General features: G+C 42.5%; 1 protein-coding gene across 2 annotated transcripts in view; it reads left to right on the top strand.

The window, feature by feature from the left end:
• The window catches only part of MAP3K7 (mitogen-activated protein kinase kinase kinase 7), a 72,352-nt gene that overhangs the window by 5,138 nt on the left and 41,935 nt on the right, over nucleotides 1–25,279 (top strand). For both annotated transcript variants that reach the window (XM_056566125.1, XM_056566126.1), the window contains exons 2-4: nucleotides 18,423–18,533; nucleotides 21,816–21,881; nucleotides 22,005–22,050. In XM_056566125.1, the coding sequence (XP_056422100.1) occupies nucleotides 18,423–18,533; nucleotides 21,816–21,881; nucleotides 22,005–22,050 (223 nt within the window). The remainder of the gene's footprint in view (nucleotides 1–18,422; nucleotides 18,534–21,815; nucleotides 21,882–22,004; nucleotides 22,051–25,279) is intronic.

Below are 25,279 nucleotides of genomic sequence, written 5' to 3'. Positions count from 1 at the left end.
CACAGGCCTCTTTAGAGGCCTGTGGAAAATGAAAGAAGCAATCTGATTGGTTGCTATGGGCAACTGCACCACTCTTCCTCTGCACAGGTTTTGATAAATCTCCCCCATTGTCACTTATCTTCCCATTCATGGTAGAGATGTATATCCTACTCAAGGCTTCTGGGGCCTGACCATTTAGGCTAGGTTCAGACTACGGAAATTCCACTTGCTAAAATGTATAGTGAAGTGAATGGTTTTCCGTACCCTTCGGAATTTGTGAAAGGAAAATCCGCTTGGAAATTTCTGCCTGAAGAAAGACGTTGCTCTTTCTTCAGGCGGAAATCCACACGGAACACATTGCAGTCTCTTGGAGAATGCAGTGTCCGCGCGGTCCTAGCGCCCGACTGATTCAGTCAGCGCTGGCTGCACTCGGAGTCTCCGGACGGAGATTCCGTAGTCTGAACCTAGCCTTAATGTCTCTCGGCCAGTGTGGTCATGTTATGAACATCTCATCCTGGCCTTTTTATATGTAAGGCTGGGTTCACACCACATTTTTACAATAAAGTTCCCGTATACAAATGATGCATCTGTTTTGCGTCTTGTACTGTTTTGTCTGTTTGTTTTTTTTCCCCTGTACTCAAAACCGTAGCCTTCCACGGTTTTTGGTCCCGGTGAAAAATCGTAATAAACCGTATACGTTTTTTTTTAACATGGGAGTCAATAGGAACAATACAGAACCTTATGTGCGTACAGTTCCATCCGGTTTGTACCATACGTTTTTTTGACTTTGCACAGTGAAACTTTATTCATAGTGGAGTGAAAAGTTAAAAACAAATGCAACCGGACCTCATTTTTCAAACCATATACGGTTTAAAATTTGTACATGTTTTGTTAGTTTGGTACGGTTTAGGGGAATACAGGAACTGTTTTGCAAAAACATGGTGTGAACCCAGCCTAAGGGATTTATTTGTAATGCCAAGGATGGAATCAGACCCCATTGTGGGTCCTCTGTTAAGGCTTTCTTTAGTAAAAGCAGGGTGTCCAAACCCGTTCTCGCATCATACTGTTATACAGCACAATAACTGTACCAGCCTTATGGGAAATGGATCTTCCTATAAGAAGCATCATTTTATAGCTACCACTAAATTCCTCCGTTTACCATCTTGGCAATGGAAATAGCAATATTACAGCATTTGTGATGCTGCCAGTGCTGCACGTAGACGTCTGTCATCGTATCATAAGGGTATTTTCAGATGATGGATTTTTCTGATGGAAACAAAATCACTGTAAAATCTCAGACGTACCCTGAGGTCTCTGCCACAGATTTGCGGCAAATCTGCATCCAGGCTACTGACCAGGTTTCGGAACCATTGCAGTAGTTCCAAAGCATAATTTTCATTACTGGTAATTACGGTCGGCAATATAAGGATACATTCACACTATGCAATTCCGGTGCAGCAGCTGCCCATTGTCTCACTGGGATTCTGCTGCACAGAGCAGACTGCAGAATTTGCACCACAGAAATTCAAATTCATGTTCATTCTTTTGACGGAAATTCATGCAGACTGTATTGCCATCAATCATGGCTAATGTATGCATGGTGCTAGCGCCAAGCTGAGATTTTGTTGCGTGAACGTACCCTAACATATGGAGGACACATTTAAAAACCTATGTCATTTCATACAGTAACCTTATATATTTTATACACATTTTTATAGCTTGCTTGTGTTGCCTTGAAAATATGAGACTTAACTTTTTTCCATTTTGCTCCTATTTAAAACCCCATTGAGATTGCGAACTGAGGTGGCATTCTTTAGAGACCTCATACGAGTTAATGAGTCAAACATAGCTTAAAGGGGTACGCCACTGGAAAACATTTTTTTTTTTTTTTTTTTTTTTTTTTTTTAAATCAACTGGTGCCAAAAAGTTAAACAGATTAGTAAATGACTTCTATTTATAAAAAAAAAAAATCTTAATCCTTCCAGTACTACTGTTATGGTCCACAGGAAGTTCTTTTCTTTTTGAATTTCCTTTCTGCCTGACCACAATGCTCCCTGCTGACACCTCTGTCCATTTTAGGAACTGTCCAGAGCAGGATAGTTTTTTTTATGGGGATTTGCTCCTACACCGGACAGTTCCTAAAATGGACAGAGACTTTATATAGGAAATAAAGGGACATATACCAGTGCACCCTGTGCCTTTTTCTCGTGTTAACAAGAGTGAGTAAGTGTGCAAATGAGTTGCTCACCTTGTGTTGTGCTCCGGGCCTGGGAAAATCGCCTGGGGGGGCTGTCGTGGATAACAGCAGCAGCCAGTGTCCATCCGTGCCTGGATTCCTGGAATGGTCGTAAAGCTGGAGGGAACCACAACTTGCAGCGATGTGGGGAGAAAAAGGACGCTTCTCTGGCGCTTGCTGGAAGTAACTTCGAAATGATGATTTCAGACTTAAAGGTGGTAGAAGTAAATAGCGTTTTATTTGTACAGAAACTGGGTGACAACGCGTTTTGAGGGGACAGCACCCCTCTTCCTCAGGTCATAATCATGTCCTGAGGAAGAGGGGGGCTGTTCCCTCGAAACGCATTGTCACCCAGTTTTCGTACAAATAAAACGCTATTTACTTCTACCACCTTTGAAGTCTGAAATAATAATTTCAGAGTTACTTCCAGCAAGCGCCAGAGAAATGTCCTTTTTCTCCCCACAAGTTGTTGTTCCCTCCAGAAAAATGGACAGAGATGTCAGCAGAGAGCACTGTGGTCAGGCAGAAAGAAAATTAAAAACTTCCCCTTGGATCAGAACATCAGCTAAGTATTGGAAGGATTACGATATTTTAATAGAAGTAATTTACAAATTTGTTTAACTTTTTGGCACCAGTTGATTTAAAAAAAAAAAAAAAAAAAGTTTTCCAGTGGAGTACCCCTTTAAAGGGGTTATCCAGGAAAAAACTTTTTTTATATATCAACTGGCTCCAGAAAGTTAAACAGATTTGTAAATTACTTCTATTAAAAAAATCTTAATCCTTTCAGTACTTATGAGCTTCTGAAGTTAAGGTTGTTCTTTTCTGTCTAAGTGCTCTCTGATGACACATGTCTCGGGAAACGCCCAGTTTAGAAGAAAATCCCCATAGCAAACCTCTCCTAAACTGGGCGTTTTCCGAGACACCTGTCATCGGAGAGCACGGAGCCAGAAAAGAACAACCTTAACTTAAGAAGCTCATAAGTACTGAAAGGATTAAGATTTTTTAATAGAAGTAATTTACAAAACTGTTTAACTTTCTGGAGCCAGTTGATATATGAAAAAACATTATTATTTTTTTTTTTCTGGAATATCCCTTTAAGAAGGGAACTTTAGAAAAAAATAACTATTTGCCAAGTTTTAGGCTTTGTTCACAAGTTGCATTTTATTTGTGGTACCGTTGTGGCACTGCTGTGTCTTTAGCTTGGTTTTCCCAAATTGCTGGTAAAAAAAATAGCATTTTTGGTCATTTGCTGTAAAATGCATCAAAAATGTGTATGATTCCACAACAGTATCACAAAGCTATCTTCAGTTCAAAGTAAGCTCCACCAAACGGTATGTTCAGACCCCATTTCAACATATACAGTAGTTTGCAAACTATTACTATAAGTATTTTGTGTCAAGTTAAAAATATAGCACAAAGACTCCTGAGGAAGCCACCGCTGGGTGAGGCGGAACGCGTGGAGCAAGCCGGTCCCCTGCCTGGGTGAAAACTGTCCTCATTGTTTACCTTAAGGGATCACTACCTTTTTGCAGCCAGAGCTTATCATCATTTCACACGGTTTTTGGGGATAGGGATCTTTATACACTCATATTTTGTGGGTGTTGCTCACATTACTTTTTATTTGGCATATGTTGATAGGTCTATTTATCGGGTGCACTAGGCACTTTATATAATTACTTATTGCTGCTATATATTTTGAGCTTCTGGCGTGCATACATGGTTGCTTATGTATATGCATTTAACAGATTCACCCTTTTTGCTTATTTTTCATGAGTCAGGGGATAGAGATAGGATTACATTCCTAGGCTCTATGTATTTTGTTGTATGTTTTAATGCTGTCTGTACTCCCCCTTTGTGTCTTCCAATAAAAATAAAATTTATTGTATTACATTTATACAGTGGTTGGTGTGCATTCACTTAGGTTGTCAGCTTTTTCTCTTTTTTTGTCAAGTTTTTAAAATAGAACATTAAGGAAAAAAGTAACCATTAAACATAACAATATACAGTGACCCCCCCCCCCCCCGACATGCGATGGCCCCGACATATGATCAAAGCGACATACGATGGCCTCTCAGAGGCCATCGCATGTCGATGTCAGCATCGACATACGATGCTTTTATATTTCGGGCCCATCGCATTAACTGCTATCTGACAGCGCAAAATGCTTAAGCTGCTGCCGGATAGCAGTTTAAGCACCCCGGACAGGTTCACTTACCTATCCCCGCTGCTCCGGGTCCACTTCGCAATCTTCCGGCGTTTTCTGCATCTTCTCCGGGGTCCGGGCCTCGCTTTCCGGCGTCGTTATTACGTCGCTGGACACACCGTGCCGGCGCCGCAACGTAATAACATCACCAGAAAGCGAGGCCCGGACCCCAGAGAAGATGCGGAAGAAGCCAGAGGATCCCGAAGAAGATGCCGGAGCAGCGGGACTGCATCGGGAGTGGTGAGGACGCGGTCCAGAGCGGCGGGGACAGGTGAGTATAACTTCCTATACTTCACATTGCATGAATCCCTCAACATATGATGGATTCGACAAATGATGGGTCGTTTGGAACGAATTACCATCGTATGTTGAGGGACCACTGTATAGCAGACATAGCGATTGGCACGACCTTCTCCAGCAATTGAAGCTTTGCGAACATAATGAGTCCATACACACAGTAGAATCTACGAGCTGTGGAGGTGCTCGATCTCTATAGTATTCATGCAACAATAATCCAGGAGGAAAGAGAAATGAAGAGAGTTCACTCACCGCTTCTGGTGCTCAGGCTTTATTTCAAGGTGCACTACAAAACGTATAAAAGGGGTTCGGACGCCACATAAGAGTGACAGCACTGTTTCACGCCGCCATGGTGTTTCTCCAGACTCAATCTCGCCTATGCAGGGGGAGGTATAAATTCACGCCCTGCCTGACGTAGGTGAGGTGCGTGTTTAACAATACAAGTTAAAGGAGAACTCCCGAATATAAAAATTGTCCTCCATACTGCTGGCAGAATAAAAATAAAGATGTACATACCTTCCTTCACTCCCCGGGCCTCCGGTAACCCGCTCCGGTCTCCACCACGATCCTCTTCCTGGTTGCCGGTGGTTGGTGAGTCATACTGTGCTCAGCCAATCACCAGCCGCAGCGAAGTCCCGACTCGGCCGGCGATAGGCTGAGCGGCAGTGTGAGAACGCTTCAGGACACAAAATTCTTCACTACACCGTCACCTGCTGCTGGGGCAGAAAACATCACACTGCCAGGAAGAGGATCGCGGCAGAGACAGGAGCTGGTTACTGGAGGCCCCGGGGGAGCGAAGGAAGGTATATACATCTTTATTTTTTTTCTGCCGGCAGTATGGAGGACAATTTTTATATTCTGGTGTTCTCCTTTAAAAACAAATGTATGTACACAGTGAATAAACTCCTAGCAAATCATACCGTACTCAGGTCTTGCCTATCATTCAATCCTGCATTCCCTAAGGCTCTTTTCCTAATCCAATGGGCTTCACTTTGTAATAAAGCTTTTCGTCTGTCTGCCATACTGCAGATGCACCTATTCATTGCTGAGCATTTATGATCTCCGTGTACTTCACGCATTTGAGTAATCAATCTGGGTGCTCCTTTCCCTGTTCTCAGGGAGTATACATGCTCTCTAAAGTGGGTGTTTAGTGACCTGCTTGTGCAGCCGATATAAAATTGGATGCACGGGCAGAGGATGGCATAGATTTCAAATGTGGTGTGGCAACAGATACAATCGTGTATAGGTATATTCACACCTCCTACTGTTGGATTTTTTTCTGTACTCATAAATGGACACCATGCACACAAGCAACATTTAAAGTTACCTTTCTGAACTGTTCTTTCCAACAAATTAGATTCTTGTGGGCCTGTAAACTTGCTACGTGTGAGGATACTGCCATGGTGTTACATTTTTTTTTTTTTAAAAGAAGGGGTCTACAGGGATGTGGAATTCCTATCGCCCGCCGCCCGGAACATGCAGTTCTGGGCGGCGGGCAGGTGAATTTTTCCAGCCCTTAGCCCTGCTTGGGGCAAGTAGAGCCGGACATGACAAGCACGTTGGCACTCAGCAGTCTGTATGGAGCGGGCTCCCGACTTCTACCCGTTTCATACTCTGCAGCCCCCCGGCTGATTTCAGTAGCCGAGGGCCACCGCTAATAGCCAGCATGCGGCGATCGCCACGGCTGGCTATTAACCTTTTTAGATCGCCGCTGTCAAAGCTTACAGCGGCGTCTAAATGGACATGTGAATGCTCCCTGGTGGGCTAGTGGGGTGGATCATGTTAGCTCAACCACAAGGTAAATGGTGTGGAGAAGAGAACCACCAAATTAGTAAAATTATCTTATACTATTTCAATTTCAATTCATATATATATATATATATATACATTTTTTTTTAATTTTTTGGTTCGGAGAATGTTATTGAAAAATTAAATGGTATCATTATAGTAGGTAGTTATGGCTATTATAGGGTGAGGAGGAAAAACGATTGTAAAAGCAAAAATTGGCCCGGACAAGTGGATCGTCATGAGGCACAAGTAGATTTTGCTCATTTTTTTTTTTTTTTTTTAGTCCCGTGGACAAGCAGTTTTTTTATTACATTTCCACGCTAGCTTTACAGAAAGTTTTCAAATCGATGTCATTTTGTATGGTGTACCAATTTTTATTGATTACTTCCTTGACTTGCGCTTCCTTTTATGCGCTTTTTGTACTGCACCTTACCTTGAAATAAAGCCTGAGCACCCGGAGCGGTGAGTGAACTCTCTTCATAACAATATATAAAACTGGAAAAATTGCAAAGGTAGTGTAAACTTTGTGCCCGAATTTCCATGTAAATACTGGTATGGCCTGTTGAAAAAGTTCAGTATCCAGACTAAATCCCAATTTTGCTAAATTGGAGTGCAAACTAGCTTTTATGGGGGGTAAACAACACTGCTCAAAAAATATAAAGGAAATACTTAAACAACACAATGGGGGAGATTTATCGAAACCTGTCCAGAGGAAAAGTTGCCTATAGCAACCAATCAGATCACTTCTTTCATTTTGCAGAGGCCCTGTTAAAAATGAAAGAAGGGACCTGATTGGTTGCTATGGGCAACTCTTTTTCCCCTAGACAGGTTTTGATAAATCACTGTCCACTCAGGAAGCAACACTGACAATCAATTTCACATGCTGTTGTGCAAATGGAACAGACAACAGGTGGAAATTATAGGCACTTAGCAAGACACCCCCAATAGAGGAGTGGTTCTGCAGGTGGTGACCACAGACCACTTCTCAGTTCCTTAGCTTCCTGGCTGATGTTTTGTTCACTTTTGAATGCTGGTGGTGCTTTCACTCTAGTGGTAGCATGAGACGGAGTCTCAGGTAGTGCAGCTCATCCAGGATGTCCCATCAATGCGAGCTGTGGCAAGAAGGTTTGCTGTGTCTGTCAGTGGTAGTGTCCAGAGAAGAGATGAGCGAACTTACAGTAAATTCGATTCGTCACGAACTTCTCGGCTCGGCAGTTGATGCCTTATCCTGCATAAATTAGTTCAACCTTCAGGTGGGCTGGAAAAGGTGGATACAGTCCTAGGAAAGAGTCTCCTAGGACTGTATCCACCTTTTCCAGCCCACGGGAGCACCTGAAAGCTGAACTCATTTATGCAGGATAAATAATCAACTGGCGAGCCGAGACGTTTGTGACGAATCAAATTTACTGTAAGTTCGCTCATCTCTAGTCCAGAGCATGGAGGCACAACCAGGAGACAAGCCAGTACATCAGGAGACATGTGCATGTGTCCACTCAAACGGCAGAAACGGACTCCATGAGGATGGAATGAGGGCCTGACGTCCACAGGTGGGGATTGTGCTTACAGACTGACACAGTGCATGACGTTTGGCATTTGCCAGAGGACACCGAGATTGGCAAATTCATCACTGGCACACTCTGCTCTTCACAGATGAAAGCAGGTTCACACTGAGCACATGTGACAGTCTGGAGACTCCGTGGAGAACGTTCTCCAGCATGACCGGTTTGGCGGTGGGTCAGTAATGGTTTGAGGTGGCATTTCTTTGGGGGGGGCAGCACAGCCCTCCATGTGCTTGCCAGAGGTAGCCTGACTGCCATTAGGTACCGAGATGAGATCCTCAGACCCCTTGTGAAACCCTGCTGGTGAGGTTGGCCCTTGGTTCCTCCTAATGCAAGATAATGCTAGATCTCATGTGGCTGGAGTGTGTCAGCAGTTCCTGCAGGAGGAAGGCATTGATGCTATGGACGTGCCCGCCTGTTCCCCAGACCTGAATCCGATTGAGCACATCTGGGACATCATGTCTCTCTCCATCCACCAACTCCATGTTGCACCAGACTGTCCAGGAGGTGGTGGATGCTTTAGTCCAGGTCTGGGAGGACATCCCTCAGGAGATCATCCGCCACCTCATCAGGAGCATGCCCAGGCAGTGTAGGGAGGTCACACGGGCATGTGGAGACCACACACACTACTCAGCTTCATTTTGACTTGTTTTAAGGACATTACATAAAAGTTGGATCAGCCTGTAGTGTGGTTTTCCACTTTGATTTTGAGTGTGACTCCATATCCAGACCTCCATGGGTTGATAAATTTGTTGTCAGCAGATTCAACTATGTAAAGAGGCAAAGTATTCCATACGATTAGTTTATTCATTCAGATCTAAGATGTGTTATCTTAGTGTTCCCATTTGTTTATCTTTTGAGCAGTAACATAGTAACATAGTTAATAAGGTTGAAAAAAGACCAGAGTCCATCAAGTTCAACCTATACCCCTAATAAGTCCCTATTGAGTTGAGTTGATCCAGAAGAAGGCAAAAAAAAAACTCATACTAGAGGTAAAAATTCCTTCCAGACTCCAAATATGGCAGTCAGAATAAATCCCTGGATCAACCTTCTGTCCCTATAAATCTAGTATACATAACCAGTGATGTTGTTACTCTCCAAAAATGCATCCAGACCCTTTTTGAACTCTATTGCAGAGTTCACCATGACCACCTCCTCCGGGAGAGAATTTCAGTCACTGCTCTTACAGTAAAGAAACCCTGTCTGTTCTGGTGTAGGAACCTTCTTTCCTCTAGACGTAGAGGATGCCCCATTGTTATAGATACAGTCCTGGGTATAAATAGATCATGGGAGAGATCTCTGTACTGTCCCCTGATATATTTATACATAGTTATTAGGTCTCCCCTAAGCCTTCTTTTTTCTAAACTAAATAACCCTAATTCTGATAATCTTTCTGGGTACTGTAGTCCTCCCATTCCCCGTATTACTCTGGTTGCCCGTCTTTGAACCCTCTCCAGCGCCACAATATCTTTCTTGTACACGGATGCCCAGTACTGTACACAGTATTCTATGTGTGGTCCGACTAGTGATTTGTACAGCGGTAGAATTATTTCCTTAATGTGGGCATCTATGCCCCTATTGATGCACCCCATGATTTTATTTGCCTTGGCAGCAGCTGCCCGACACTGGTCACTACAGCTAAATTTACTGTTAACTAAGACTCCCAAGTCCTTTTCCATGTCAGTCGTCCCAAGTTTTCCTCCCATTTAATACATAATCCCAGCCCGGATTTTTCTTCCCCATGTGCATTACCTTACCTTTATCAGTGTTAAACCCCATCTGCCACTTCCCAGCCCAAACCTCCAACCTATCCAGATCCATTTGTAACAGTGCACTGTCCTCTATAGTGTTTACCGCTTTAGAGTTTAGTGTCATCTGCAAAGATTGCTACTTTACTATTCAACCCCTCTGAAAAGTCATTAATGAATATATTAAATAGGACAGGACCCAAGACGGACCCCTGTGGTACCCCACTAGTAACAGTCACCCAATCAGAATAAGTACCATTAATAACCACCCTCTGTTTCCTATCATTGAGACAGTTACTTATCCACTTGCACACATTCTCCCCCAGCCCAAACCTTCTCATTTTATGCTCCAACTTTTATGTTGAACCGTATCAAATGCTTTGGAAAAATCCAAATATACGACATCCAGCGATTGCCCCTGGTCCAGTCTGGAGCTCACCTCCTCATAAAAGCTGATCAGGTTAGTTTGACAGGATCGATCCCTCATAAATCCATGCTGATACGAGGTCATACATTTATTTTTAACAAGATACTCCAAAATAGCATCTCTTAGGAATCCCTCAAACAATTTACATACAACCGAGGTTAAACTAATAGGTCTATAATTCCCAGGGTCACCTTTTGACCCCTTAAATATTGGCACCAAATTTGCCATGCGCCAGTCCTGGGGAACAGTCCCTGTCACTATAGAGTCCCTGAATATTAAAAATAGGGGTCTGTCTATTACATTACTTAATTCCTTTAGAACACGGGGGTGAATGCCATCTGGACCTGGTGATTTGTCTGTTTAGATTTTTTTGTAGGCGGCACTGTACTTCTTCCTGGGTCAGGCTGGGTTCACATCACGATTTTGTCATACTGTTTTCAATCCGTTTTTCTAAAGAAAACCGTATGGCAAAAAAAACGATGGAATAGTATGGAAAAAAGTAAACCGTATGCGTTTTTAAACAGTATATGGTTTTAAAAATTGCATACAGTTCCGTCAGTTTTTATAGAGAAAAAAATCCATACGTTTTTGAAAATTTTGTCCATTTTTAATGGGAGGGGTCTTGGGTGGGGACTTTAGGATTCAAATGCGCATGTGCAAAGTAAAAACGTATACGTTTTTCCCATATGGAACCGCATACATGTGCGTTTCCCATTGACGTCCATGTTAAAAAAAAAAAAAAAAAAAGTATGCGGTTGCAGTACGGTTTTTAAACCGGAGACAAAATTGTGGTCAACCACCGGATTATCGGTATAAATTATTGGCTATTGACCTGAAAGGTCACAGATTATCGGTATCGGCCCTAAAAATTCGATATCTGTCGATCCCTAGCGTGAACATAGCCTAACTTCTTTGTTTCTGTGTTTTAGTGTATGTTTTCATTTTATTAATTATTGTGCTGAAACAGTTCTGGGAAATTTTCCAAAAGCCGTGTCTTGTTTAAGATCTTTAGTTCATGTAAGAAATACATGTGGTTTTTAGCTTGTCGGTTGTCACTATTGTGACTGGGAAAAACACATTCCTAGGCTGCATGCACACCACGTTTTTGCAATACAGTTCCCATATCAGGTTTTTGATGAAAAACTGATTCCTCAAAACCGTACTTAACTGTATCAAAACGTGTGTCCAAATTTTAACCAATATACGGTTAAAAACGGTGTACAGAAAAATGTCCATTTGCATCTATTTTTTTTAAGAAAAAAAGATGTTAACTTTTTTCACTCCGTTATGATGTTTTTTTTTACTTGTTTAAAATTCCAAGAACAAAACTGTGCAAAGTCGGTTCCCTTTGACTCCCATGTTAAAAAAAAAAAAAAAAAAAAAAAATTATATAATATATAAATTTTTTTTTTTTTAACATGGGAGTCAATGGGAACCGACTTTGCACAGTTTTTTTCTATATATATGTATGTGTATGTATGTGTATATATGTGTATGTGTATATATGTGTATATGTATGTGTATATATGTGTATATGTATGTATATATATATATATATATATATGTGTATGTGTGTATGTATGTATATGTGTGTATATATATGTATATATATATATATATATATATATATATATATATATATATATATATATATATATATATAGTTATATATATAGTTTCAATACGGTTTTTCACCCGGACCAAAAAACTGTGGTAGGGGAAAAAAAAGCATACAAGACGCAAAACGGATGTAACCGGATGCATCGGTTTTCAATGGAGTGACTCTCCATTGAAAACCGATGCATCCGGTTGCATCCGTTTTGGTTATACTGTTTTCAAAAAACTGATACTGGAACTGTTTTGCAAGAATGTGGTGTGAATGCACCCTTATTCATGAATATTGTAATGTCAGTTTTTCTGACATGGAAGAAAATCTGATACAGGACCAAATGGGTCTTGCTATTCAGGAAGCCCAGTGGAGCTCCAGGTGTGTGCCAGCACGGTGAAGAGTTTATAGATTCTCGTATGTACCGCATACCGGTCATTCTTCAAGGGAGCCCAACGCTGTGCTGTTGTATGCTTGCTGTTGACAAATATGCTTGTCCAAAAGGTGACTTGGCAAGATTTGTAACCTGTTTCTTAATACCCCTCTGTCACTTGAACAATAAAGATGTAAAGCAGAATCTGTTACAATATATTCCCGTATGACTTGCATAGAGCTCGGTCTACTCCTAAGCCAAGCCTATATGGAATATTACCTTATTGGGAAGATCATGGTTGTTAAAAAGGCTTTTGCTGTCTAGTGCAAAGTCCTAGGAAGGGGACAAATCTATTCCACTTCTCGGAAGCTGTTTCTGGGACAGTCTCCTGATAAGCCACATGATTGGCATGGAAGATTCACATGTCAAGGTCTATGTCATGAATAATCTGCAAGAATGATGTCTGTCCTGTAATCTCCTTTACTCATCCGTATACAGCATAGCAGTGTATAGAACATTTTAAAATCTAAAGCGTGTTTGACTAGTGTTCTTGGTGGTGTTGGTTCTTACTGAGGCAATCCAGCAGGAGGTATGGCATCTACAGGCAATGCTGTCCTCCAGATGGGAGAAAATTGTCTCCAACCTATAGCTTATTACCCTTTTAAGTCAATGTTCACTTCCACAAAGAGCCATGGAACTTAAAGGGAACCAAACAGCATATTTTAGCATATTTGGCCATGCGTTCTATATGCTAAAATCATTATCCTTACCATCCCCGGGGGACGTTTGTGCCTCCAGGGTTGGTGAAGATATTAAGTTATAAAGTCCTGCTGGCCCTATGTGCTGCCTATAGATATACTTTTCATTCATAGCGCTGCGGGGGTATATGTATATAGATGCGCTGGGTGGGCAGACATATAACATTATCTGCCCCCACAGCGCTTCTATATACATATGCTGCCGCAGCGCTATGTATCAAAATTATTTCCATCAGCATCATCAGGCCAGCCGGCTGCTGGCACGATGCGCTGCTGATAGCTATAACTTTCATAGTGCTTCAGCGGCATATTATGACAAATGCTCTGGGGGGGGGGGTCACATTATAAATGCTCTGCGGGGGGTATAATATAATATATATTATAGTGTGTGTTCTGGCGGGGGTCATGTCTTTATTAATGCTTTGGGGGGGGCATGTTATAAATATCCTGTGGGCTAGAGCTATATATCTTGCCCCCCCCACAGCGCTTGTAATATACATATGGCCCCTGCTGCCACTCACAATGTTCATTTTAAAAACCCTGCTGGGAGCCCTGAATGGCTCTTCGGTACCGGCCATTCAGGGCTCCCCGTGGGGGATTTCAAAATTTTAAAGTTAAAACACACGATACATCCCAGGGTTGCGGACCATGCCGCTCGCTCCCCTGCTTAATAACTTCTGATCGCATGGGGTCTCAGAAGTGAGACCCGGTGAGATCAATCCCTCAGCCCCTGTACTACAACCCCCATCATGAAACAGACTCTGTTCCATGATGGGGGTAGTAGTACAAACACTAATGTAGCCTCCCCAGTCACCGGCAGACTCCTGCAGCTTTAATGGGATTTTGTAACGGACATTTAACATCCGTTATTAAGGCTTTTCTAATGGATGTTTAGAATGGATCTTTTAACGGAACAACTTTATAGTGTTAAAGGGGCCTAATTTGTATGTGTCTACGTCCTATATTTCTCTCATAATTACCTATATTTACTTGCCATCATTGCTCAGTGAGGTTTCTGTCCATGCAGAGACATGGGGCATGTCCCTCTCTTCTTACTGTGACTCCTCCCCCTTCTTCACTCTGCTCTGACTCACAGAGGGCCCCGGACCTGCCTGCAGCCCTGCAATCACTCATGGTGTTTGTATGTGTCCCAGTAGGCAGGGGGACCCCTTGTAGTCAGTTTTTTGACTGGCTTTTTCAATATAAAATACTGAAAATTTTCTGATGAAAGCAATTGCAAAACATATTTTTGCATGCTTTATAACATATCAAAAAGTTATTTTATCTGACAGTTCCCATTTAACCACTTAAGGACCACAGTTTTTTTCATTTTTACACTTTAATGTTTGCACCTACAGACCCATGTGAGGGCTTATTTTTTGTGCCAGCAATTATACTTTGATGACATCAATAATTTCACCCAAAAATTTATGCCGAAACCAGAAAAAAATTATTTGTGGGGCAAAATTGGGAAAAAAAATATGCCATTTTGTAACACTGGGGGCTTCTGATTTTTACACAATTCACTTTTCTTTAAAAATTACACCATATTTATATTCGGTAGGTCCATATGGTTACAGTGATACCCAATTTATATAGTTTTTTTTAAATACATTTTTTATTTTACTTATGAATTGTGGTGCATGTAGTTATTTTTTAGTATGTTTAACATTGTCATCTTCTGACCCCTATAACTTATTTTTCTGTATACGGGGTGGTAAGAGGGCTAATTGTTTGCGCCTTGACTTGAAGTTTTTATCAGTACCATAATTTGTTTTAATGGAACTTTTTTATCACTTTTTATTTATTTATTTATAATTTTTTATGACCAAAAATACGCAATTTAGGACATTGGAATTATTTTTTTTGGTTACATGTACGCCATTGACCGTTCAGTTCAATTAACATATTTTGCATAAACTTTAAGTCTTTGCATAAACTTTATGTATTTGTCAAAAAAAAAAGTTAAAAAACTTGTACTTCAGTATACTATAGAACAGTGGTCTTCAACCTGCGGACCTCCAGATGTTTCAAAACTACAACTCCCAGCATGCCCGGACAGCCGTTGGCTGTCCGGGCATGCTGGGAGTTGTAGTTTTGCAACATCTGGAGGTCCGCAGGTTGAAGACCACTGCTATAGAAACATCTGAGCAATATATCTAAAATCACTAATGCTGCAATCTTTGTGAAAACCTAAATTTGTTTCAGTCTCGACTCTTTTGGCCCTGAATACATGTCACCTTCAGTAACTATAAATATAACTCTTACTGTATATTACAAGGAAAGGCTGATCTTTGAGTTGCTGCTGTTATCACCTGGTTCTGTCTTGCTATATGAAGATGGAATATGTGTAGAATAGAATATTGCGGTCTTCTGTTTTCTCTTTTGTGGATTTGGTAAATGGCCGATGCCTTCTGTGTACAGCTACAAGCACTGGATTAGTACTGGACTAATGGAAATACAGCACAGGGAGGGAATAATCTATTGTCTTGTAAGTTGTGATCTACATAAAACAAGGCTGAAGCGTTTCCCTGTGGGGTGATCATGTCAGACAAATGTCAGGCCTCTGACAGGGTTACCGGCACATTTCATTGGGGAGGCGTCAGAAATTGTTCTGAAATTTAAATGAAGCAGATTTATAATGCTTGCACAATAGCGACAAGCTGTGCACCTAGGGACTAGATCCTAGAACAGTCAGGTCGGTGACAAATTGTGAACTTTGGGCCAGCATATCCTGTGCCTGAGTTAGCTATGTGCAGTCTCTGTGGGAAATCCTGCAGAAAACATCATGTCCATTTTTGGCCCAAAAAGAAAAAATCATCAGTCAGTTTAGTCTGTGTGATTTTATTAAGATTCCTTCACCATGAGTTATATTTGGAATGTCCTATATCTGTCTATAATTTACTGGATCTCTGGAGGTAATGCTAAAAACAGCCTGCTGTTTTTCTTTGTTTGTTTTTTTAGTAGTTACCTACCATATATACTCGAGTATAAGCCGATTTTTCATGCTGCAAACGCCCCCCTCGGCTTATACTCGAGTGAACCAAAAAAAAAATGTTTCTGGCTTTAGCTGTGAGGGTATGGTCCCGGCCGTCCATCTCCGCCCGTCAATCCCTTAATCAATGGTCTTCAACCTGTGGACCTTCAGATGTTGCAAAACTACAACTCCCAGCATGCTGGGAGTTGTAGTTTTGAAACATCTGGAGGTCCGCAGGTTGAAGACCACCGGGCCTTCGTCATCATCCAGACCCCCCTCATATTCTACTCCCCTCGGTGGGAAGGAAGGGTGAGCTGGTCCGGGCCATCTATGCTGCAGGGAGCATCCGGTGGGGAAGGTTAGTCGTTCTGGGCTGTCCATCTTCACCGGGAGGCACTCTTCGCTGCTTCGGGCCAGCCCGGGACTAGTTGCGTTGCCTTGACGAGGACGTCCCTGCGCGGTGGCGTCAAGGCAGCGTCACTAGTCCGGGGTCGGGCCGAAGCGGAGAAGAGGGCCTCCCGGTGAAGACGGACAGCCCAGAACGACTAACCTTCCCCACCGGACGGTCCCTGCAGCATAGATGGCCTGGACCAGCTCACCCTTCCTTCCCACCGAGGGGAGGTGAGTAGAAAACAAAAAGGGGGGGGTCTGGATTATGACGAAGGCCTGTGCAGTGGTCTTCAACATGCGGACCTCCAGATGTTTCAAAACTACAACTCCCAGCATGCACAGACAGCCGATGGCTTTCCGGGCATGCTGGGAGTTGTAGTTTTGACACATCTGGAGGCCCGCAGGTTGAAGACCACTGAAGGGATTGACAGGCGGTGATGACGGGGGTCTGGATGATGACATGGGGGGGGGGGGGGGAAGATGTATTTCCCACCCTAGGCTTATAGTAGAGTCAACTTTTCCTGGGTTTTTGGGGTGAAATTTTGGCCCCCGGCTTATATTTGGGACGGCTTATACTCTATTATATACGGTAAATAAACTTTTGTTTTGCTTTTGTTTCTGCATTCAGCTTCTAACTTATAAATGCTATGAAACAACAGTTTACATCTCCATTTATACAGTTTAAATAAAATGCCAAAAAAATAAGCTGCATGCGGTATCTAGTATATCTAGCAAAATGCCAGGTATCTGAAAGAAACCCAATGAGCCTCATTAAAGTCAGTGGGGTCTCTCTGAATCCATGTCTGTCATGCAGCAGACTGTCTGGCTCCGTTTACTTGAATGGAATCTACGATAGTGGCCTTCTGTACACCGGTTAGCTTATCCCTCAGATATGCACATTTGGTTTTTAATCCAACATGTGAACATAGCCTTACCATGTATTTTTAGTAGAACCTCATGCTCCAAGATTATCAGCATATCTATGAACATTGGCAGTCTGTCCTGGAGGTTTGGCTTTCTAGTCAGCCATTTGTTCATGCATATGGTTTCACACTGTTTGTGTTTGTTTAACCTATGTTTTTAAAAATTTGAAAAGGATATAAACATGTAGAATAATGAATGCCTGTTTATTGCGTTAGGCTGGGTTCACACCACGTTTTTCAAATAACCGTATACGGTTTTGGCAAAAAAATGTATACGACTGTATCCGAAACCGTATGCATAGAGAATGCATTGTAAATTTTATTCCAAATGTTGTGTACGGTTGCATCCGTTTTGCCTCGGATACGATTTTGCCGATTTTTCAACCGTAGGCAAAAACGCTGTCGACCACGTTTTTGCCTCCGGTTGGAAAACCGTATGCGAACCGTATGCGGTTCTTTTAACATTGTTGTCTATGAGAATCGTACAAATAATTCAGAATACGGTTGCACGCGGTTTTTCTAATCCATTTTTGGAGTTGACACATGCGCAGATCTTTCTAGAATTCATCCCAGACATCTGCCCCCTCCCTCTGGAAACGCCCTGTCTGGCCATTGTCTGGAGAGTTGAGCTACAAGAAGGACCTGCTTCTCCTTTGCTCTTCAGTCAGTATAAACCGTATATGTTTTAATTTGGAGCGATTGTATACGGTTGCATACGGTTTTTGCCATAAGTTTTTTAGCGGAAAACCGTATACAGTAACCGTATTTGAAAAACGTGGTGTGAACCCAGCCTTAGGGTGAGTTCACACTACGTTTTGAAGATAGCCACCGGATCCGGCTTGGGGGAGTTAAAACCAGGCCGTATTCCAGCGGGACCCGGCCCGTATCTTATTCAATTGAATGAGCCGACCGGAGTCGGGTAGTGACTCCGGTCGGCTCATTTTTGCCCCGTATCTGGTTTTCTGACCGGACCTAAAACCATGGTATACCGGTCACCATATCTTCAAAACGTTGTGTGAACCCACCCTAACAGTATTTTTTAGAAAAATTCACTATGACACACAGACATACAGACTACACTATTCAGAAAAAAATTAAAAATATAATAACTCTCACAACAGTGAAATGTAATCGCATGTATGTTGTCTTTCTCAACAGGTAGTAGGAAGAGGAACCTTTGGTGTTGTCTGTAAAGCCAAGTGGCGTGGAAAAGATGTGGCTATCAAACAAATTGAAAGTGAATCTGAGAGGAAAGCCTTTATTGTGGAGGTAAAAATCCCAATTATGTTTCTAAAAGGGTGCAGGAAGAAAATCCTTGTATTTATTATTCTGTAGGGATAAGGACAAACGTGGAAGAGCTTATTACTTGTAGTTTGTCACTTGATGCTGGTTTGGACAAATGTTATTAAGCCATCTAAGCAAAGTTATAACCCAGCAATGAGACCCCCTTAAGACAACCTAAGGGCCCATCCACACTGCTGAAATTTAGCAGGCAGAATGTTTTCAATTGGATTTTGCCGGCAGAACGGACCTCCACCAAAACAATAAACATGTTTATTATTTTAGTGGAAATCCACCTGACTGCATTACCGAGATGGCGAATGTCCACTCTGTCCTACTGCTGATGATTTCAACGGCGGAGATACAGCAGAATGGGTCGGCCCTTACAACTTCCTGCAGCATATCAGGCATCCAGGATCAATGCTAGCAGGTTCATATGATGGGTAGATCATGACGAGTGTTTAATACCAAACAGGGGATACAAAGACTGCTTGGTGGAGCAACTTGAGGGGCCAGACCCACACTTTGGTGCTATTACACATTTGCTATTATCATTATCCCACAACAAAATGTTCACCTATCACATCTGGATGCACTTCTTGGTGTACTTTGATATTTCCCAAACTTTGAACTGCCAATATTCCTGTTTGACAGTACAGGCAGTATTACTGGGCGATTGATCGACCGACATTATTCAGTCAATTCCCCTTGTGGCTGGGAACGATTTCAGTGTATCTTATTGGCTTAAGCCTGACTAGATCTGCATGAATGTTTAAGCTGCATTTATATCTCACACTCCAGAGCTTATTGGCTGACCCACTCTGACAGTACAACCTGATCTGCATGAATGTACAAACTGCTGCTGGAACTCCCTGCAAACCTTGACATGGCGGCAACAGCCACTTTAGTACAGAATACTTCCCCGGATTGTTTTGAAAAATAACTTTTGGGTAGATTTCTCAAAACCTGTGCAGAGGAAAAAAATGACCAGGTGCCCATAGCAACCAATAAGACTGGTCATTTATTATTTTTTCCTCTGCACAGTTTTTTGATAACTTTCCCTATATGTTCTGTTACAGCAGAAGCATCCGCACAGCACCTTCCTGCAGCTGACAAGAGCCTTGCCCTATCAGTTACTCTACAGTCACTACACCCCACCTTACTGTAGGGGTCACCTTTCCAAGTCTGTACCCCCATAAGGATTTCATTTTAACTCTAGACACAGACCAAAGCAGGTGATACATTTTTGATAGCTGTGAGCTGCCTGTTTGTTTGGCAAGCAGTTCTCTCCAAATCCCCACATGCATGTTTGTCCCAATTGAGTATGCATAAGTTCTGAACAGAGAGAGGGAGGCACAGCAAGACCCTCACATCGGCATATTTCTAATTTTGAAAACATGAAGATTGGCCATGTTGCAATTCAACTTTCTCCCCAAATAAAAAAAATATTACTTTTAGGCCATATAGCCCCTGCCCAGCACAGCACTCCCTTTTTGTGCCAGCTGTTGGCAGTCCTGCAATTATATCTGAGAACCGGATCATATAGTATAGAGCAGTGAATTATTATTATTTTTTCCGGGGAACCCCTACCGAACTTAACGAGCCAAAAAAAAATGGAAACTACCACAATGCACAATATCTATTTATCTGTGGGTGTGTAGATTCAGATTCCCCTTTTACAAGTGAAGAGGAATACAGGGGTGTATAGGTGTAAAGGGGTAACGGGTGCAGAAAGGTGTACATGGGTGACAGGTGTGTAAATGAGTATACATGGTGGACAGAGGGGTGTACATGGGGGACGGGTGTAAGGTGTGACAGAGGGGTGTACATGGGGGACGGGTGTAAGGTGTGACAGAGGGGTGTACATGGGTGACAGATGGTTGTAGAAGAGTGTACATGGGTGACGGGGTGAAAGACGGGTGGACAGGAGTAACAAGGTGGTAACGGGTGGACAGGAGTGACAAAGGGACAGAGGGGTAAATAGTGGGGTTTGGACATTGGTGATAGGGGGTAGACTGGGGGGTGGTCAGAGGGGTGGTGAACATGGGTGACGGGCGGACAAGGTGAACATGGATGATTGGAAAGTGGACAAGGGGTTAACAGAGGGGTGACAAAGGGGGTTGGACAGGGGGTGACAGAGGGTGTATTACCTTAATTAAACCGAGCTGTTTTTCCCCTCCGCGGGGGCCTGGAAGCTGGTCCGCGGGGCCCTGGAAGCTGGTCCGTGGGTAAATGCACCATCCCCATTCACCTTTGGGGCCTGTAGGGGGGCGTTGTATGTGCATGTACATGCAATGCACATGCAGGCTTCCCTCCTCTGTGCTGTCGTGATTCACAGGCGTGCAGGCCGGGGCGGAAGATTTAAAATAAATAAATAAATTGTTAAAAAATTGCCGGAGCTTATTTTTGTCTTTTTTTTTTTTTTTTTTTTTTTTTTGCATCAATAATTTTAACTAAAATCAGGAGTGTCCTTAATGCTAAACAGGTGCTAAGATTATAGGCTTTCTCTGTGTAGGTTCCACTCTTGGTTATGCTTTACAAATACTGAAGCTAAATGCGGTGCGGTGTGTTAATGTGGCTTTATGTGGTGTAAACCTATAGTTGCATACTTGGAACTGATATCAATGCTAATAAAAAAAAATTTCTTTATAGGCCTAACCTGTGTGGCTTTCGTCAACTTCCATAGCTTAGAATGGCAAAGCAGTTAAAGGGGTCAGGAACTGTCCAGAGCAGGAGAAAATCCCCATAGCAAACATATGCTGCTCTGGACCATTCCTAAAATGGACAGAGGTGACAGCAGAGAGCACTGTGCTCGTAACAGAAAGAAAATCCCAAATGAAAATTTCCTCTGGAGCATATAGCCGCTAATAAATACTGGAAGGATTAAGAATTTTAATAGAAGTAATTTACAAATCTGGGTAACTTTCTGGCACCAGTTGATTTAAAAAAAAATAAGTAATAAAAAGTTTTCCACTGGAGTACCCCTTTAAACCCACTAATTTTATTTGTGGTGTTTCACTGAACTCTCAATGCAATGAAAATATACACAAGGTAAAAAGTATAAATAAATAAATATAGCAGGGAAACAGGCAAACGTGTAAAAGCAAACAGGTCTTCTGAGTCATGCCGAATTCAGGCGTGAAGCATTCTGCCCAGAAAAGCTGCATTTCACATAATTTGTTTGGTAACTGAGACGGGATGTCATGTCATTTACATCGTAGAGGGTTTTCACTTTCAATCCATTTAAATTTCCTTTTTATTTAATTTCAGCTTCGCCAGTTGTCACGTGTGAATCACCCAAATATTGTAAAGCTATATGGAGCTTGCCTAAATCCGGTAAGATTTGCTTAACTTAAATATATGAGAAGGGAAAAATAAGGCTACTACTTCTTAACTTCAATTTATCATGCCACATTTATTTATTATTTCTACTATTTTACTTTGGGTTTTGTTTTGCAGGTATGTCTAGTTATGGAATATGCAGAAGGAGGCTCCTTATATAATGGTAAATGTGAAGTTTTTTTTGTATGTTAGACGATCATATTACTTTTTGTAAAATTTTTGGTATTCATAAGTTTCTCTTTAAAGGGAACCTGTCATACTGAAAATGCAGTCCAATTTGGAGACCTTATGTTAAATAGTAGTTTGACCTGAGTAGATGGATATCCAGTAATAAATGACAAGTCATAATAGAACTTTCCCGCAAAACTGTCAATCTGTTTAGCGCCTTGCTCTATAACAAGATGTCTGCAGATTGGACTACATTGGTTCCCTTTCAAGAGGATCCCTTTCAAGTCCCATAAGGTCTCATGCGCACAAGAGTATTAGTCTGGGTTCACACTTTGTAATTTCCAAGCATAATTCCACTTCATAATTACAAAGGGGATGACATTGTCCTCACGGATTACTTAATGTCTAGTACTGTGAGAGAGTCTGCTACAAAGTCTGATGACCGTAGATAACATAGTAAGGATACTTGTGACTGACAATTTTGTGTGTCAGTGACAAGCCTAGTTGTGTGTTGCCAGTATAGAATTGCATATGAAACTTCTCTTCTGGTGGTGGTGGTAGGGGATGTGCTTATGATTAAATTTTAACCCATTTGTTGATCCAATATATCTGTGCTTCTGTGACTCCTTCCCTGGTAGTATTTGTATCCCACGTCGGAGCCTCTGTGTCTGCATTCCAAAGTCTGTAGTATGCACACTTAAAGAATCTATTAGACACCCCAATAAAAAAGGTTTTCAACATGTTAAAGGGAATCTGTCGGCTCTAGAACATACTCAGAACTAAAGTGTCAGAGGCTGTGCTGAGCCTCCATCTGTCTTAACTGATTGATGTACAGGGCTCTGCTTCAAACACTGAGCCATGTACTTCAGTCAAAGCAGGGAGGGGGAAGGCTCAGTACAGCCACTTTGACACCTGAGGTCTGAGTGTAATCTAGAGGAAACAGATTTCCTTTAAAAGTTGCTCTTGGGTTGACTAGTTACTACATGATAGAAGCAGTTCTTCCTGGGGGGCCTAGTTAGTACATGGTAGGAGCTATTCTTCCTGGGGTGCCTAGTTAGTACATGGTAGGAGCTATTCTTCCTGGGGTGCCTAGTTAGTACATGGTAGGAGCTGTTCTTCCTGGGGTGCCTAGTTAGTACATGGTAGGAGCTGTTCTTCCTGGGGTGCCTAGTTAGTACATGGTAGGAGCTGTTCTTCCTGGGGTGCCTAGTTAGTAAATGGTAGGAGCTGTTCTTCCTTGGGTTCCTAGTTAGTACATGGTAGGAGCTGTTCTTCCTGGGGTGCCTAGTTAGTACATGGTTGGAGCTTTTCTTCCTGGGGTGCTTAGTTAGTAAATGGTAGGAGCTGTTCTTCCTTGGGTTCCTAGTTAGTACATGGTAGGAGCTATTCTTCCTGGGGTGCCTAGTTAGTACATGGTAGGAGCTGTTCTTCCTGGGGTGCCTAGTTAGTACATGGTAGGAGCTATTCTTCCTGGGGTGCCTAGTTAGTACATGGTAGGAGCTGTTCTTCCTTGGGTTCCTAGTTAGTACATGGTTGGAGCTATTCTTCCTTGGGTGCTTAGTTAGTAAATGTTAGAGGGTGTTCTTCCTTGGGTTCCTAGTTAGTACATGGTAGGAGCTATTCTTCCTGTGGTGCCTAGTTAGTAAATGGAAGGAGCTGTTCTTCCTGGGGTGCCTAGTTAGTACATGGTAGGATCTGTTCTTCCCAGGGTGCCTAGTTAGTACATGTGGGAGCTATTCTTCCTGGGATGCCCTTTTAATGCATGGTAGGAGCTGTTCTTGCCAGGGTGCCCAAAATAAATGGAGGGAAATAGGTAATAGATGTAACATATACCAGGAATTACATAATCCACACATACATAAGCCCCACAATAAATTAGGTATCTGCAGGTCCGTGCAATCAATGGATTTGCTTACACCAGGACCTAAGTGATGATCCATGACAACAGCTTCATGACAACGATGGCACGCCTGGGATATAACCTTGCACACAATGCTCCCCTTACATTCCTCTCTGACAATAGGCACTGCAGGGGCTCCCAGTTTCTTCCTGACAGTACTGAAACGGCATAGGCTATTACTAAGGCCCCTTTCACACTATAAAGTTGCTCCGTTAAAAGACCCTTTATAAAATCCCGTTAGAAAGCCTTAAAAATGGATGTTAAACGGCCGTTATAAAATCTCAATAAAGTCTATGGGATTTTTTTGATTATCCGTTATGACTCGTTATAGCCAGTCATGAATAACTGATGTTATTTGTGACAGAAGAAATAACGGCACATGCACAAATTTTTCTTCTATCACAAGAAACGGGTAAATTAACGGCCGTTATTTTTAACATTAAAGTCTATGGCAAACAGATGGGCCTTTATATCAGTTTGCACCTGGCTTATAATATTTATTACTTCTGAACATGCTCAGCAGAGGTGACATCAGCAGACTCCTGCAGTGCTGAGGGACTACTTCTACTCCCATCATGAAACGGACTTGTTTCCATGATGAGAGTAGTAATTTCCCGGCTGCGGAAGTCTGCCGGTGGCTGGGGAGGCTACATTAGTGTTTGTACTACGTGGAACAGACTCTGTTCCATGATGGGGGTTGTAGTACAGGGGCTGAGGGATTGATCGCACCGGGTCTCACTTCTGAGACCTGATGTGATTAGAAGTTATTAAACAGGGGAGCGGGCGGCTTGCGATGTACGATGTATTTACTTTCATTTTTAAATTCCCTGCCGGGAGCCCTGAATGGCTGGTACTGAGGAGCCATTCAGGGCTCACAGCAGGGTTTTCAAACAGAAGAGCTGCGGTGGGGAAAGATATATAGAATCGCTCGGGGTAGGGGGGTGGTATATGTCTGGCCCCAGCAGCGCTTCTATGTATCTTGCCCCCCCCCCTGCAGCTCATTTATATAGGTACTGTCCCCCTGCAGCGCATATATTCCCCCCCCCCCCACACACCTGCAGCGCTATCATAAACCCCTGGCAGAACTATGAATGAAAAGTATTCTATCAGCAGCGCATCGGGCCGGCCTGCCCAATGCGCTGTTGAAAGAATACTTGTCTTTCATAGCGCTGTGGCGGCATCTGTATGTAGATGCGCTGCGGGTGTCAGACACACATCCATATATGTCTGGCCCCCACAGCGCTTCTATAATGATATGCCTTTGCAGTGCTATGAATGAAAAGTATTCGAACAGCAGCGCATCTGGCCTGTCCGATGCACTGCT

Source organism: Hyla sarda, chromosome 3, assembly GCF_029499605.1.
Source record: "Hyla sarda isolate aHylSar1 chromosome 3, aHylSar1.hap1, whole genome shotgun sequence".
In the NCBI taxonomy this organism is placed as follows: Eukaryota; Metazoa; Chordata; class Amphibia; order Anura; family Hylidae; genus Hyla; species Hyla sarda.
Note: the sequence above shows the minus strand (reverse complement) of the source record. Positions and strands in the feature narration are given on the sequence as shown.